At 53.6% G+C, this 16831-nt stretch overlaps 1 protein-coding gene and 1 non-coding gene across 2 annotated transcripts; both read right to left on the bottom strand.

Annotated features, from left to right (window-relative positions):
• Nucleotides 1-6556: 6556 nt before the first annotated feature.
• On the bottom strand, nucleotides 6557-12071 carry LOC132249412 (perilipin-3-like). Its single transcript, XM_059724487.1, has 6 exons — nucleotides 11954-12071; nucleotides 10780-10867; nucleotides 9681-9966; nucleotides 8678-8877; nucleotides 8131-8259; nucleotides 6557-8022 (listed from the first exon to the last, which is right to left on the bottom strand). Exons 2-6 carry the CDS (start codon nucleotides 10840-10842, stop codon nucleotides 7654-7656), a joined length of 1047 nt encoding a protein of 348 aa, XP_059580470.1. The 5' UTR covers nucleotides 10843-10867; nucleotides 11954-12071; the 3' UTR covers nucleotides 6557-7653.
• A 2087-nt stretch (nucleotides 12072-14158) lies between these two features.
• On the bottom strand, nucleotides 14159-14241 carry TRNAS-UGA (transfer RNA serine (anticodon UGA)). The gene has a single exon. It is a non-coding gene; the product is annotated as a tRNA-Ser (tRNA).
• Between the last annotated feature and the right edge of the window lie 2590 nt (nucleotides 14242-16831).

The following is a 16831-nucleotide window of genomic DNA, read 5'->3' as shown; positions in this document are numbered from 1 at the left end:
GGACTACAAGACGGTGTTCTCCAACAAGCCAGGTAAAGCGGACCTGGCCGTGCACACGATAGACACAGGTAGTCACTGCCCTATCCAATCCTGACCCTACGCAGTCAATGCAAAGGTGATGGAGGAGATAAAGTGGGAACTTGCAGAGATGAGGGAGTTGGGGGTGATCCGGCCTTCAATGAGTCCCTGGGCTAGCCCGGTGGTACTCGTCCGGAAGCAGGATGGCACCATTTGGCTCTGTGTGGACTACACGAAGCTGAATGCCATTACCACCCCTGATGCTTACCCTATGCCCAGGATGGACTCTTTGCTTGATCACCTGGGCCCAGCCAACATCATCTCGACCCTCGACCTGTCCAAGGGGTTCTGGCAGATGGCACTGGACCTGGATGCCGTGGCCAAATCTGCCTTTACCACCCCTGTGGGACTTTATGAGTTTACCGTCTTGCCTTTTGGGATGCGCGACTCCCCTGCATCTTTCCAAAGACTGATTAACAATTTGCTGCACGGTTGTGAACAGTTCACCATGGCATACATCGATGACATCGCCGTCTATAGTCAGGACTTTAAATCGCACCCGACTCATCTGGCCACTGTGTTAGGTAAGATACAGCAAGCTGGTCTTACCATGAAGGCCAAGAAGTGCCAGCTGGCACTACCTGAGGTGGTTTATCTGGGACATCACGTGGGCAGAGGCCACATAGCTCCCTTGCGGGACAAGATTGAGGATATTAGAGACTGGCCACCCCCACAGACAAAGAAGCAAGTCAGAGCCTTCCTTGGCCTGGCAGGCTACTACTGGAGATTTGTCCCTGGATTTGGAGCAACAGCAGCTCCGCTGCATGAGCTGACCAAGAAGGGCAGTCCTGACCCCATGACCTGGAAACAGGAGTGCCAAGAGGCATTTGATACCCTACAAGCTGCCCTGACCAAGCAACCGATCCTGAAGGCACCAGTCCACGAGAAACCATTCTCCGTGGCCACGGATGCTTCTGACACAGGCCTGGGAGCAATACTTTTACAGGAACACGAGGGAAACCAACACCCCGTGGTTTACTTGAGCAGGAAGTTGATCTCGCAGGAGCAGAACCTTTCATCCAACAAGGAGTGCCTGGCCATTGTCTGGGCACTGAACAAGCTACAGCCCTACTTGTGGGGGCAGCTGTTCATCGTCCTGTCAGATCATGCTCCGTTTCAATGGTTGCAAACGATGCAGAATACCAACACCAAGCTTCAACGATGGGCCTGGCAGCCTCAAGAGTTCAACTTCACCATTGAACACATCAAGGGGAGCCAGAATGCGATAGCGGCTGCCCTGTCATGAAAGGACTCTGGGCAACGGCTCCTCAGGACTACCGGAGAGATCTCTAGTGATCTCTAGTGTGGGGACTACCCAACATGTTTTATGTTTTTTTTAGGTTATTGCTATAACTCGTTTCATGTGTCAGGTATTCTTTTTCTTTAGGCATCCCATGTGAACTTCCTGACCTAACACACCCAGGCACATGGCCCTGAGAAGCCCTGTGCCCGAGCTTTTAAAGGAGGAGGGGAAGTGTGGCAGAAATGCCACCGTCTGCATCTCCCTCCAGAAATCTGTGCCGGTCAGCTTGGGACACTGGGGTCGAATTTGTAAGGGAGGGGGGAATTTTCCTCCCTGCCTACGTGACAAAAGCCTGGTGCCGAGAGTGTGGTCCCTCTGGTCACCTGGGTGGGGGAGGGAAAAGCCCCTGCTCCTCTGACCAGGTAACCAGTGATGCTTTTTAAATTGGTTGGCTGTTGTCCCAGTGACTTCAGCGGAGTTGCACCCATTTATAGCAGCTGAGGATTGAGTCCTGTTTCCATCAGAACCCTTATAATATTGTCATTCATCAGGATTTTCAACTAACCACTTCTTTGAAGTGGGGATCTGCTAATCATCTTTTGCTCATTGCTGCACCAGTTTAGAAGCCATCTAAAGTTGTAACCAGAGAACTCCCCTGCCAAAGTGCAACACGCTGTTAGTGACCAGCGTGCCAGTTCAAGCCTTGCGCTAGATGTTCCTGCACACTTTGGCATAGAGTCTGTGTCGAGATGCCAATGCCAATGCGGTGCCAATCTTCAAGAAAGGAAGGAAGAAAGGCCAGTCAAATGACAGGCCTGAGGCACCAACAGCATTCGGTGAGATTAGAAAACAAGTCGAGTGTGTTTTTCAGTGACAGTGTGCGCCACCCTGCAGGGAGAGGGGGCAGAGGGAGACCATTTGCATAGTCCCTATAGCTGGCAGGGGAACAAGCACACAGCCTATTGGGCACATATTCTGCACTAGGGCAGAAGTGCAGGCCTGGGCAGAGATAGTTCCTGTTCCTGCTGGGCACCCTGTGGCAGTGAATGAAGCCCTGTTCAACCAGAGGCATCCCGTCCTGACAAACCCACGTGCCAGTTTGAGTGCTGGCCAGAGCCGGGGAAAGTAAATGTCACCATTGGTTATGGGGGACAGAAAGAAGGCTATCAACAAGCAACATTTTCCACTAGCCAGAAATGAGTCTAAGGGTTCAAAGAAACAGGGCTGAACTAGGAGGGGAAGGAAAGCAGCATGGCACCAACTCAGGGAAGCCAGCTGAACACATTGCTAAAATTAATCTTCCTCACCGGGTTGTGGGTGGCCCCTGAGCTCGAGAGTCACTTCTTCCTGTCCTGTGTTACTCTGTTCCTTGCCCAAAATGATGGAGCCTGAAGTCCGGGCCAGACTCTCTCTCACCCCTGAGGGACATCTTGCCTTGGGGGCTCTCCCAGCCAGAGCAATCCCAGCTCACGTGCCACTTAGGGAGGCCTTCAGGGGAGCACCTCAGCAAAGCTGCTGTCGCCTCTACTCTGATCATGCTTCTACTCTGATCGCTGAATCAAAGCTGCCTCTGCACCATCTTCACTCCACTCCCCACTTCGAAACAGTTCTTGTGATATCTTAACTCCATCTACCACCTTGAAACACCCCAACTGCAAGCTAGCTTTTGAAAGAGAAATCAACATCTCGCAGAAACATGAGGGTCTTCCCAACATGGGAGATGGGCCAACAGGCTCCTCTCCATGCTTTATTATACCAGCTCCCCCAGACTGCCATTAGGGTGAGGATGACCCTCCCTAGGCCCTGTGGGTGCAGGTCTTTGCACCTATCATTTTCCAACAGGGACAGTAACATCCAGAAGCCCCACAAGCAGTTTCTGTGCTCTGGACAGGGACAGCAGTCTCTCATCTTCCACCCCTGCAAGTCAGTACCTTGCTTGCCCACACACCCTCCAATCATCTTCAGCTTGAAAACTCACCTGTATTTGCAAATAAAATGCCCTGATCTGTGACATGACTGACACCCAAAGAGGCCTGGAGCATGGAGACTGGATTCCCCCTCACTGAACAAATAGTGGCAGCAGACAGCTGCAGTCTTCTTGGGGCTGCTGGGCAGCTGTGGCTGCTTCCTTGACATGAACCTGTTTGCTCTTTATGGTTCCCTTCTATTTTCTGCAGTTTTCCATAACCCATTGCGTCTTCTTCTTCTTCTCACCGTGCCCCAGATGTTGGATCATGCTAAAATTGGCCTCCACTGCACAAAGCTGTGGGTTTTCCATTGAGATCACACACTCCAGGGAGGACATCAATAGGGACTAGGAAAGTAAGATCCTGGTAGAGACAGTGCTGTAGTTTTTCACCTTGATGGACCCATGTATGGCCAAACCTGCCTGTGGGCAAATTTGAATCAATGGGAACGTGTGAATCAGACCATCCTCGTTTGGGGGAGTTTTACCCCTGATTTCTTTTATTGAGAACATCACGAAGCATCATGGGTACCAAGATGCCTGGGTCCATCCTTTCAGGGGACACATTCATGTGCACAGGTCCACGTTCACTAGAACAGAACGCAAGTACCAGGGACCACCTCTGTACCAGGTGCCTTCACAGCACTAACCCCAGCGCAGTCCCAGCCTATGTCTGGGGCTCCTAGGTGTACGGATAGCACAAGCAAAGCTACTAGATCGGGGTGGGTAACTTCTGTTCTACAGCAGACTCCATTGCCCAGCAGTGCCTATGGCAGCAGCTCCTTGTGGCTGTCCCTGCTGGACCCAGCCCCGCTGCCCTGGCTCCCTCCCCTGCAACACCCACCGCCAGAGGTGGGACCTGCATGAGCAGGAGGCATGGCTAGGCAGCTACAATGTGGCTGTATCCAGGAGCAAGAGGTACAGGCATGGATGGGGAGAATACAGTTTTGGGGAAGCCAGGGTCAGGGCAGAGCTGCTATCCCCTGCCCGCATGCCCCTGCAACGAGCGTGGGCTCCAGAGGCGGAGGCATGCAGGGAATGCATTGCAGCTCCACCCCAGCTCCAGCCCCATACCCACACCATGCCCACTGCCAGATCCTGGCCTGGGCCCTGCCCAGCTCCTGCCCTGCCACGGGCCCTGCCCATGCCCCTCCTAGCTGGCCTCCATGAAGACCACAGGAGTGGCAGGGCCCTGACAGTGTGGGGCTATGCCAGCACAGGGCCAGGCCCTGTGGCCCCACTGCTGTGGGGGTCTCCACTGAGACCAGCAAGGAGGGGTGCAGGCAGGGGCTGCTAGGAAGTGGAGTCCAGCCACTGGCCACATCTGCCATTTGTCCACCCCTGTACTAGGTGGACAACCACGCTTGCCTCGAGCAGTTGGCCACATAGAGACATCTGCAGTGCACTCCTTTTGGTGTTAGGCACATTCGACAATGCTTCTTGTTCCCTTTCCTCTTCCTCATGGGATAAGGAGGAAATCGATGAAAAGTGGCATACAGCACTGCAGAGATTCCCCATTTCTACCGGAGGCTTTGGGTGACACTCACTCCAGTATCAGCAGCTATTTTCTGAAAGAAATCTGGATGGGATCTAAACAGAAAGGTGAAGTCAAACCAGAAGATTTTCCAAGCGCTTTTTCTTCCACTGCTGCTCACTGCAGCCAGGGTCATCTCTATATCGGGTAAGGAATCATCTTTGATTAGAGCTGCCCTGAGTTACCTTGTTGCTCACCATCGCCCTTGCAGCCAGCCTTGGCTTCCATGCTGGAGACACACACACTAGCTCCTTGGGGTCTGAAACCACCGAAAGGAGGAAGAGATTTGCTTATATCAATTCACATGGCCATTGGGTATTTTGAGACAAGGAAAGGACAGGCATATGAGGTGGGGAAGGGAAGCCATAATGATTGGGAAGCATAACACTAGCACCAGGTGGCTGCAGAGACACCACTCCTTAGGGAGTCTTGTCCTCCCAAAAGCCAGCGTGACTGCTCCTTGCGAGTGCCAGGTGCCATCACAGACCAGGCTTGTTTGCTTCTCACCGGGGCTCAGAGCAGCTCCCTTGGTCCGATGCATTTTTAATTCTCAGGGTAGGCCCAGCTTAGAGCCAGAAACATCAAGTCACTGCACTCTTCTCAGCTCAGTACAAGAGTAATTTGGAGCAAGCATTTGTTACAGGTTACAAGAAGAGATCTGGCAGCTCCACCCCTTCTCTCCAGGTCCCTGTGTTGCCAGGCAGGCAAAAGTGCACAGGTTGCCCCTTGTGGCCATTGGCATTGATGGAGTAAAACATCTGATCTCTTTATGAGCCCGAGAACTGCCCATGGTTAAAGTGAGCTGGGAAGGGTGGAGTTCAGCATTTCCTCAAAAACGAGGAAGGGACAGGGGGCAATACAAGGGTCTCAAGGCAAGAAAAGGGCAACTCAGCCCGAGATCCTTCTGCTTACCTAAGAGCAGTGCAGGCCCCCCGCAGCACCAGAGAAGGATTCACTCTAAAGAGAGGCAGGCGGGAGCAATGGAAAGAGATGAGGCTCCTAGAATAGGGATAGGCAAGTCACACTGCATCTGGACTGTGGGCTGTGTCAAGGCATTTTGGCCAGCCCACAATGGGGCCCTCAGCCCTGCTCAGTCCAGGCATGGAGAGCAGCCCAGGCCTTGGCACATGTAGCCAGCCCTGCCACCCCGACCTGTGCAGCAGGCTGGGGGCAGTACAGCTACCTGATTCCGTTTCCCAGCAGCCCTGGTAATAGCTCCTTCCAACTACCTTGCCATGGTGGTACAGCCTATGTGGGGTTCCCAGGGGACAACAGCAGAGCAGGGAACCCTGAGACTGCAGCAGGCAGCCTGCATCCACCCCCACCCTGCACAGAAATCTGGAGGGGGCACATGTCCCCTCCATACCCCACCCTGGGGAATGCACACAGTGACAGCAAACTGGCCAGGGCTCCACCCACTCCATGCCCAGACCCCATGCACCACACATGCACGTGGCCCCCCTGCAGCCTGCTCCTGGCAGCCCTTTGCCAACTAGAACACTGCCAGCCTACAAGAGGAAGCCCATCATCTCCTGTGGTGAGCAGAAACCCCACATCCCTGCTTGATGCTGTGAACCCCAGACAAGTGTCATCTCCAAGTCATGCAGCCTAGGACTTGGTGTTCTCATTCCAGGACTGTCCCACCCAATTAGGGATGGGTGGGAAGCCTAGCCTGGCTCCACTGGACAGATCACCCAGCCCACACAGGCTTCACCCCCAGCCATGGGTGTGAGGCAGATGGGTTGGGGTATTAGGATAGGGCTGTAGCCAGGTGGAGAACTGCAGTCAGAAGCAGGAAAGGAAGTGAGACCAGAAGTTGTGATTATGGGGCTGTAACAGCATTGGATTGGGGCAGAGCTGCGGCCCACCATGCAACCAGCATCAGTTCAACAGGCAAGGATGGAACAAGGAGATTACGGCTCCTGCTCAGGCCCTAGCCCCATGCTCTCCCAACCCATCATCCTGGTCCCAGCCCCAAGCCCTCCCGCCCTCAGATGCAGATCCCCACCCAGCTTCTCAGCCACATGCCCTGCTTTCAGCCCCGAGACTTCTTAGGAAGGAAAGGAGTTGCTGCACTAGGGAAGAAAGGAAGGCAGGGGAAAAGGGCAAAAAGTATACATAGTTCCTGCAGGCTTCCTGGAAGTGGGCAAAACACAGAGGGACACCAGGTGCCTTGCTTCCTCCTCCTGTTTCCTGTAACGAACTGGAGGAAGTGAGAAGCACAACAGGAGCAAGGAATAATAGAACGCAGGAAGCTGGAACAAGTGAGACAAGGCCACGAGGAAAAAAAGAGAATGAGCTGCTTCCTTTCCAGCAGTAGGATGAGGAAGTCAACTGGGGAAGGGAGACACTGCAGGAACAGGAGTTGCTGGGGACCAACAAATTAGAAGCCAATTAGGAGAGCATTTTTTCAAATGCAGCATTTATTCTAGTAGCAGGTGAAACCATCCCCTCTACAAAACTGCTTCAGGAGGACTCCTTTCCTCCCTGCAACTTGGTGGAAGAACATGTTCAGGACAGGCTGTGAATGCAACAGTGATCAACACTAAGCCAGCAACCAAACAGGCACAAGGCAGGCAAGGGATTTGGAGCAGAAGAAGCCTTCGATCAGGAGGCAGCTGACAGGCCAATTGGTACAGCAGGATTAGAGCCATCCAGGGAAAGGCAGCCCTTTCTGGGACACCCAAGTGAATACCCAGCTCAGTGGGGAGGGCAAAAGACTTGCCCATCAGAAGGAAGATGATGAGACTACCCCACCTTCACAGCTTGAATCAAATCCCTTGGAGAGAAAGGACCCCTTTACTAGGCATAACCCAAGAGGGGTTTAGTTCTTCAGGGCTCCACCTTCCCTTCCCCTGCAGGCTCCTCCACCTGCTCTGCAGAGCCTCCAGCAGGAGAAAGTGGCCCCACAACCCAGGTCAGGGGGATGTTCTTAATCACATACTCCAGCAGATCATCCAGGCACTCCTGGGCCTTGGCCAGCTTCTCCCTGCTCTGGCTCAGCAGCCCCTCAGGCAGCTCCTGGAAGGACGGGGCACTGGAGAAGGCAGCCTGGAGCTCCCCCAGGTGCTGGCAGCCCTGCTGGACCTGCTCCTGCATGCTGGTTGGCAGCCCCTGGATACTGGCTATCAGGCTCTGCCAGGCATCCTGCTCTTGCTGGAGGAGGGTCTGGACAGTGGCCAGAGCCTGGGATCCCATCTCCTGCAGGGAGAGATGGAGCCAGAGTGAGAGAAAGCCTCAGCAGGCTCCCTAGGGGCAAGACTTGCCCCAGGGCATGGCCAGGCTGCTCTGGAGCAGGGGCACTCCTACCTCAGGCTGTGGGGTGCTGTCCCCCTCCTGGCTTCCTGGCTGGCCCTGGCGCCACTCCAGCCACAGCTGCTGCAGCTTCTCCTGGCTGTCGTGCACCATCTGATCCCCAGTCTGCTTGGCTGAGCCAATCTAGGGCACACAAGATGAGGTTACAAGGCAGGACAGTGCCAACACCCCCACAGCATCCTCCTCCACTTAGGCAGCCACAGATGCCTTCTGGAGCCAATGGTACTAGAGCAGAGATACCACCGGGCCTCACTGGAAGGCAGGTCCTCCCCAAGCAGCAGGCCCTGGAGACTTAGGTTCTCAGGCAAGCTAAGGGCTAGGGAAAGAGGGACCACTTGATCCCATGCCCAAATGGGGCAGGGAGGGGACACCCGAACCACAGGTCCTTCAGGATCCTTTTGTACCTAAACCCTGCACATTCAGCCCCTGCCGGCACGCTTGTCCAGGTACACATCCAGGCTGGCCAGCTCCTGCAAGCCAACTCCTGCAACGCCCTGAACCCTGGGAGGAGGAAGGGGTGCTGCAGGAAGGGAGGCCCTACCAGGTCCACAGCTTGCTGCAGCTGGACCAGGGCCTCCAGGGCGCTCTGCCTGGCACTCCTCATCTTGCTCAGGGAGTGCTGGTAGGCTCGCTGCTGCAGGCGAGTAGAGAGGGAGCCCAGGCACACATAGTAGCTCTGCTGCTGCTTCTGCTGCTCCAGTGGAGCCACCTCTGCCCCTTGCACAGAGGCAGCAAGTGCAGCTGGAAGAAAGCAGGAGAAACCACCCCATCAGTGGGGACCAGTCAGGACCTGCAGACTCAAGCATTAGCCCAGGCAAGGGGGGGGGGGGGAGAAAAAGGGGGGTCAGGGCCCCTGAGGGAGCTTGTGAGGACAGTGAACCCATGGGAAAGCAAGTATGGCACAGCTGCCTTGCATTAGGGGGGGGAGCAGGAGAGGGTGTAAGCTAGGGGGTTAGGAGGATGCCTCCAAAGCCTGGCACAGCCTCCCTGCCCCCAAAGTGTTGAGGACCCCTCCACCCCAGTGAAACAATCTAACTCCAACCAAGCCCTACAAAGGGGCTTGCATAGTGTCATCCCGCCTGTGGGACCCTCAGAGGGCTCAAGTAGCAGCCTCTGAACCACAAGTGCCTCCAGGCTCTGCTCACCATGGCATAACTGGAGCTGGGGCAACCTGGACCAGGACACCCCTGCCCAGTGTTTGTGGCCACTTCGTGTTGCACTAACCCAACTGTACTACTTCAAATAGCAAAAAGCAATGGTCGCCACTTCCTGCACAGCTTTTTGGCTGTGCAGCACTGCCCGCTGGAAGCGGTAGCCCTCCTGGAGGGAAGGAGAACAGGCTGGAATCAATCCAGCTCCTCACTCGTCCTCCAGTTCCCCCATGTGTGCCAGGAGCAGCCAGAGGGAGATCCCACAAGACTGGGAAAGGCTTTTCAAGCCATGAAGGTCAGTAGCTTCAGTGACCACAAGGGTAGGATGCCCACTGCCCTGGTTATGGAGCCACCAGCTGCCAAGCTCCCCCTCCCTGGTACCAGTCTCCTCACCCAGCTCCTCAGCCGTCATGGGGAGGTAGTGGTCCACCCACTGCCCTGTCTTCCCCAGCACCAGGTCCAGGTCACTTGTAACTTTCTGGCCCACAGACAAGCCCGCTGCAGCATCCACGCTGCTGGTCACTGCCAATCTGGTCTTCTCCACACCCTCCTGGACAGCTGCTTTGGCTACATCCACCATGCTGGACACTGCAGCCTTGGGCCCAGCAGCTGTGCTGCAGACAGCATCCTTGGCCACTGCCACTGGAGCTGCATCCAGGTCCTTGGCCTCTGCAGGCACCTAGGGGAGGGAGAGAGTTTTTACTGCATTGGAAGCACAGGGCTGCATAGGGAAGATGACAGGAGCTGGGTAGAGGAGGGCCTGTCCGCCTCCTTGAAGATGCTGCCAAGACTTCTGTCAGCAATAACCTCACGGCTGCCTCCTCCCGAGGCTCTACAGGTGGCACGGAGCCACAGGGCTTCAGAAAGGGTCCTCACTCCCATGGGGCAGAGGGATTATTGTGGACATTGCCTCCCAACCTTGCAGCAGGAAGCAGAGCTGGACCAGGGCTGACCAGCCCCCTGCCGCTGCAGCCTCCAAGGCTTGTGGAAAATATTCACAGCCTTCACTGGTCCTGCCATTGAGTCTCCAGCCTTGTAACAAGCTGGCCACAGACTCATTGTGGAGGATTACACGCCCCAGTTCCTGCTCAGCTCCACTTACCCTCAACCGACTCCATTTTCATGGCTACCTTAGGAACTGGACCTCCAGGACCCTCCTTCTCCACATGGCCAGATAGGACAACTGCCCTCAGGCATATACATTGACTTATTCACCGTTGAGCTCAAACGGTCACACATTCACCCCACAGGAAGAGGAGGTCTCAGGGTGGGCAGAGCCAGCACTTGACTGCTCTGGGGCCGAGGGGGACTCATCCAGTCCCTCAGCTTTGCCGAGCAGAGCCCACTCCCTGCCAAGGGTGGGCCTGCTCCCCACTCTCGGCTCACAACAGCTGGCACCAGCACCAGGCTGGGCTGCTCGGGAGCAGGGTCCCTAGTCCCAAGCAGGACCACACCCACCCCAGGCAGCCCCAGCACTGCAGGGTGCACCTACCTGCTGCTTCTGCCCCTGGGGCTCAGAGATGGCAGCCCGGGGATCACTGTCCTTGGAGGCCATGGCAGGGGAATAGAGTCACTGAAAACTAGGAGAAAGCAGCAAGGAGCTAAGCAGGCAGCATACCTTCTAGTACCCCAGAGACTGCAGCTTCCCTGCCCCCCACCCAGCATTTCCAGGAGCTGCACAGCTGTTTGTACAAGTAGTTGCCTTGAAGTGGAGTGGGGGCTATCCTAAGCATGCAGCTTGCTAAGGGTAGGACAGCCCAGCAGCCAGACAGCGGACCACAAGAGCCACTCCAGCCAAGCACTCAGGCCTGGCCCAGCTGCACTGAGGGCAGGGATGACAAAACCTCATTTCCAAGCCAAGTACTACTGCCTGGGCCTTCACTCCTGCTCACCAGCACAGCAAGTTGCTCAGGAATCCACTGCATAGTAGGAAACATAGGAGCAATAGCACACCCCACTGGGGTGCAGGGCCAGGACACACTGATGGGGAACACAGCCTCTGCACATGAGACAAGGTAGCCTCTTCTCACTGCTGCCCAGAGAGCCAGGATGGAAGAGCTACCTGCTGCCCCCACTCCTAGAGCTAGAAGGGGAGGGAAAGCCAACCCCTCAGCTCCCTTCTCTAGATCAGCTGCGGTTTCCTGGTGGCCGCCCTCTCTCCAAGCACAGCCCTGCCTGCCCTCTCCACCAAGTCATCAGCACTCTTGGGAAACCTCAACCAGCACTGCCTAGTGCATGAGCATAGGCAACTAGGCCATTACCTCACACCACAAGCTGAAGCACAGCCTGCCTCTCACACAGGTTTTCCATGTGACTAGGCACAGCCCAGGTGGGTATTGCATCTTGAGTGCAACAGCTTTCCTTCTTCCCAGGGAGCAGAGCCACCAAGGGAGACTATCCCCTTTAGGTACTAAGGCTCTTTTCTTGAGCCAGGATCCTGCTCTTATCCTAGGTCAAGCAGCAATTCACCCAAGGAATTACTAGGGAGACTTTTTCCCAGCCCAAGGCACAAATCAGCTCTTTTTAGATTAGAGGAAGAACTAATAACTTGCACCCTTAAGAGTTATTAATACAGATTCTGCTGCACAGCCCAGCCCAGCCCAGCCCAGCCAATATCTTCTAAAAAAATGGAACAGCAAAACAGACCTCACAAGAAATATTCTTACCCCAGAAACCAAGAAAAGCAACTGGAAAGATATAAACACCTTCACAGCTCAGAGCAGACCACACACAACCCAAACCCAAAATCTCTCACCATGCAGCAACACCACCACCTGCCTCAACCCAGCCCTTATATACCTGGGATAAAGTCAGCAGCAGGCAGGGCCCACATGACAGACAGCTCTGCAGAGCAATCAGAAAGAGGTACTGTCTGTCCAGACCAATTAGGTGTTGCTCTCAAGGGGCCCTCCTCTCCTACCTGGCACAGTGATTATAAATTAATTAACTTTGCTTTCAGCCAGGTGATTAGCCTGGGTAACAGAACAGGGAGCTGCAAGGGTACACAGATCCAAAGCCTTCCACATAGTTAAGCCAATCAATAGGTGCATTCCCTAATGGCACATTTAGTAACCGATCATGTGCAACTCCTGGTCTCCTAAAGAGGTGCTATCTAATTTGTCTCTGCCTCCCACACCTCGGTGCCTGTCATAACTGTGACTTGTTTGTTCTGGTTTTTAACTCACCTGATACAATTCTGTTGAGGGAGACTAGGCATTGGCAGAATGACATCAGCTTCAAACAGAAGCAAATTAATTTGTGACCACTTTGGCCGTGTGTAGAGGAAACAACATTTCCTGTTTACGTCAACGCGACTGTGTTAGTGTTTGCATGACCCGGGATTTCCTGCTGCCTTAAAGTCCATTCAGCACCTTAAACTAACACTACTCCGAGATGTTTTAAATTGCTTCGCTTTCATATTACGCCGCTTAAAGCTGAGACCCAGAGCAAAATTTGAGACTGAAAGAACAAGTGGTGGGAGGAGAAAGTAAAAGACATTGAAACGTTTGCCACAAAATAGAAAAAAGGTGGTGCAAACCAAGCCAAAGTCACGTGCCAGGGCCAACGCAGAGATGGGGAGCAGGCAGCTTGGAGCTCCCTGCTCTCCCATATCTGTGCGCTGTCGAGCCCCCGTGCTGAGGCACCCTGCGCCCCAGCAAGCTGGTCCCTGGTTGACTGGGGCGCAGGGTTCCTCCAAATGGGGGAGCAGGCAGCCCTGGGCTGGTTGCTCCCGTTTGTGCATGCCTCAGTGCCGAGGCGCCGCAGTGGAGGTCCCGCGCTGAGACATGTGGAGTCCCTGCGCTGAGAAACGCTGAGACAGGGGAGCAGCCAGATGGGGACCGGCTGCACGGGGTGCGCGGGGTGCAGGTGCCTCAGCGCAAGGGTTCACAGTGCATGGAGAGGGAGAAGCAGGCAGCACTGGGCTGCCTGCTTCCCCTGTTAGCACGTGCCGCTGCCTGGGTGGCTGGGGCACAGGGTGCCTCAGTGCAGGCTAGAGATAGCGCCTGCCGAGGCACCCTGTGCCCCCACCACCCCTCCTCCCACCTTGCAGTAGGTGGAACAGTGGGACAATGTGCCCTACTGCAAAGCACCCAGGCAGGGGCATGCACTGGGGCACAAACAGTGGCACAGATTTGTGCCGCTACATTTTGTGTTGCTAAAAAGGCAAACTGCTTCTCGCGTGGGTCCTGCCTGAGATTTTACTGCAGAGCTAATTAGGCTGCTGCATGGTAAGCATCTGGCGTAGATGCTCCCACTGGATCAAATGATGATCATCGAGTATGATGTTAACATGGTGTACCGTATTGGTGATGTTCTTCTGACGGTTGTTTTGCGGCTTGTAAAGTTGGTCCTGTAGAAACTGGTTCCATTTTTTTTCTTTTTGCGTTGGATGCATGCTGTAATAAGTCCTTCGTAGTCTTGTCCTGGAGTTCCCCTACTGACCAGAGGAGTCCAGCTGTGGGAATTGCCTTCATGGGGAGCTGGGGTGAGCCAGGGACATCACTGGCTGCAGCAGGTAGTTCCCATCTTCCTATACCTCCTCCCTCCTCACCTCCCCAGTGTCCCCCTTGGCCTGTGGAGTGAAAAGAATCTTACTGTGCTGTAAAGTACAAGGGGAGTCTAAAACCCCAAGGCAGAGGATAGTAGACCCAGTGCTGTCTTTGAATTTGGGACTGTATTTTTTTAGAAATCACTTTGTTTTTTTCCAGTTCATTAGCTTGAATTTTGCTTTCCACCTCAGGTAGAAGACTATATTCTTACTTCCTTAAGAGCCCAAGGGATAGTTCTCCACATCCTCTGAGAAGTTATTGTATAGCCAGAACTGAACATTTCATTGCATTGCATGGAGAATGAACTTAAACAAAGACAGACGCTGTGAGCAGGATTTGAACCTGCGTGGGGGAAACCCCATTGGATTTCAAGTCCAACGCCTTAACCACTCGGCCACCACAGCTGGGTCTTGTAGTATGGGACCCTAACCCATGGAAAAGAGAAAGACCAGAGGCAGAAGACAGCAGTGATGACAATGAATGATGAAGAAAAGCCTCGCTCCAAGTCCAGAATCTGGAAACAAAATCTATCACTGTGGCCATGGAGCGACTTCACATCCATTTGGTTACCCGGGCAGCGATCTTGCTGTCCTCAACCAGAGAGGCTGCTTCTCGCGGGGGCAAAGACAGAGCTCTCTGCTGTCACTTCACTTCAGTGCTCTCTCTCAGACCAGGATGTCAAGCATCCAGAAAACCTCTGCTTCGTTTGCACAGATATTTGTTGGACTCCAAAAGCAGGTGAACATGTGACATTTCTTCCTGTTGCACCTGCAGACACCCAAGGAGAGACAGGGCCCTGGACGTGTGGAGAGCAAAGGAGCTAAAGGAGCTGGGCAAGGGAGAGCATGTCTAGGTCAGAGTTTCTCAACGGTGGGGAATGATGAGATCCTGTGGAGGGTGTCTTGCTGCCCCCACTGCCAGGTGGCACCCTCACAGGATCTGAACAACTCCAGGAGAAACACCTGAGCCCACTATGATTTGGAGACGCAGCCTTCGGAGGTGGGGTCATGTGCACTGACATTGCACCATCGGATCACAAACAACGGTTTTCTTGTTCCCCGTGGTTCTCCAGACCTCTCTGGAAGCGTGTGTCTTGTTTCCTGCCCAGAGGGATTTTTATTCCCTCCCAACTCCCACAAAGCCTGGTTGGCCCTTAAAGGCGATTTCAGGGTATGAGGGTTTCTTTTGACAGCCTCTGTTCTCCTGCAAAACTAGCCTCCTTCAATGGAGTGAATGAGGAAGCAATCTTTACTGCAAGTCTCCAATTATGAATACTTTTAGCAAATCTTGGAGTATTGCTATCCAATACAGAATCACATACACAAATACACATACATGCATTTCATAAGTGTATAGACTTCATGATCTAAGTAGAAATAAGCAGTCTTACAAAGTAAAATCTTTACATCTTCAAAAATCGAAAAATTCTAGAGCCGTCCAGCTTGTTGGGGACGTGTTACTCAGATTTGGAGAGAGGCAAGGATTTCTTAGGGCGATATCTTACGTTGGAACAACTTCATAGCTGAGACAGGGAAACCACCTTTTGAATCTTTAGACAGTCTTCCTTAGATCAAGAATATCCTGCATTGGAAAGCTTCTCTAACTCTATCCCAACTATGCAGCAGGTGTAGTGAGATAGAGCACCCTGAGAGATCCTTGGCTCCCACATCATCTCTGTACTGTCACGGCTACATCACTCTTACACTATGAAATCTGAAGACTAAGTACTAAGAGGCATTAGATCTTCACTTAGGTTTGCAGGTGGGAACCTCAACAAAGGACACCAGAGGGTGTCATATCACAGGGAATGGATCCCTTTTCCATCCCACTCCTTTTATCCTCCTTTCATCCAGCATTACCAGACAGACCTTTGCCAATCTGGGGGAGAAAGGGGATGATCTTGCATCATCCTGTTGGTTGAGATAGAGGATGCTAACCTGAAAACTTAATTAACATTTCATGTCCTAACACTGGCTCCTCTTTTTAAGAAATTTCTTTTACCCCGACTCAGTTTCTATTCTACTTCCCTTTGCCTCATTTGCTAATATGGCCTAACTTACACATAACACAGCTAAAAGCTGACAAGAGCTGGTATACTGCAGCTGACAGGATTGTGGCTGAAGAGAAAGGTCTTTGCCCTCACCCCCTATTCATCAGGTTTGTCTTTCCCCTCCCTGCCTTCAATGCAAACAGGCAGAGCCTCTTCCCACCCCACACCATGGAGGGACACCACGAGCCGAGCAGCCACAGCCCTGATCGCTGCCTGCACTCCCATCCCAAGGAGGCAGGTGATGACATGTGCTTGCAGCACCCACCACAGCCTTCCTCTCACATGCTGACAAAAGGGAGAAGCCAGGAGATAACCCAGTCCCTCGGGCTGGGAGACTGTGCTGCTGCATTTCATTGGGAGCTTAATATGTTGTGAGTTCAGCAACAATGCTCTGGGCACTCCTGGGCTGAACTAGCAGTTATTTCCTATTATAACTCTCTGGGATCATATCCAGGGTGGATCTCAACAATTGCCTCAGTAGATGTATGCAGATCTCGTAATTGCTCTGCCTCTGACTTGACAGAGTCCAGTCCGGTGCAGAGAGAAGAACCAAGAAATGTCTCTGGATCCTCAGGGCAGAGAACGTGGAGTCCCCAGTGCTGCAAAACTGCCACAAGCAAAGCGAACCCTGCGGTGCTGAGCATGAGGGCGTTAGCCGTAAAGGGACAGTGCAAGGAAAACACAACGAGACATACCAGAGCTGCTCCCGCAGAAGGAGCCTGGCTCAGAGCAGCAGCAGAAAGAGCCCAGGCAGGTCCCTGTAGGATGCCAAGATGAGGCAAGGGGAAATTTGGGAAGAAACCTGAAAGGCAGATGGTGCAGGTCTAGATACGTGCAAAAGCATGAATACGGTCCAAGAGCAGAGCCCCCAGCTATGCTCACCTCACACCAGCTGTGAGGAAGGCCCTGGAAACTAGAAGCTCCAATGACAAGTCACAGACCCA

The sequence above is a fragment of the Alligator mississippiensis genome, chromosome 3 (genome assembly GCF_030867095.1).
Source record: "Alligator mississippiensis isolate rAllMis1 chromosome 3, rAllMis1, whole genome shotgun sequence".
Taxonomy (NCBI): domain Eukaryota; kingdom Metazoa; phylum Chordata; order Crocodylia; family Alligatoridae; genus Alligator; species Alligator mississippiensis.
Note: the sequence above shows the minus strand (reverse complement) of the source record. Positions and strands in the feature narration are given on the sequence as shown.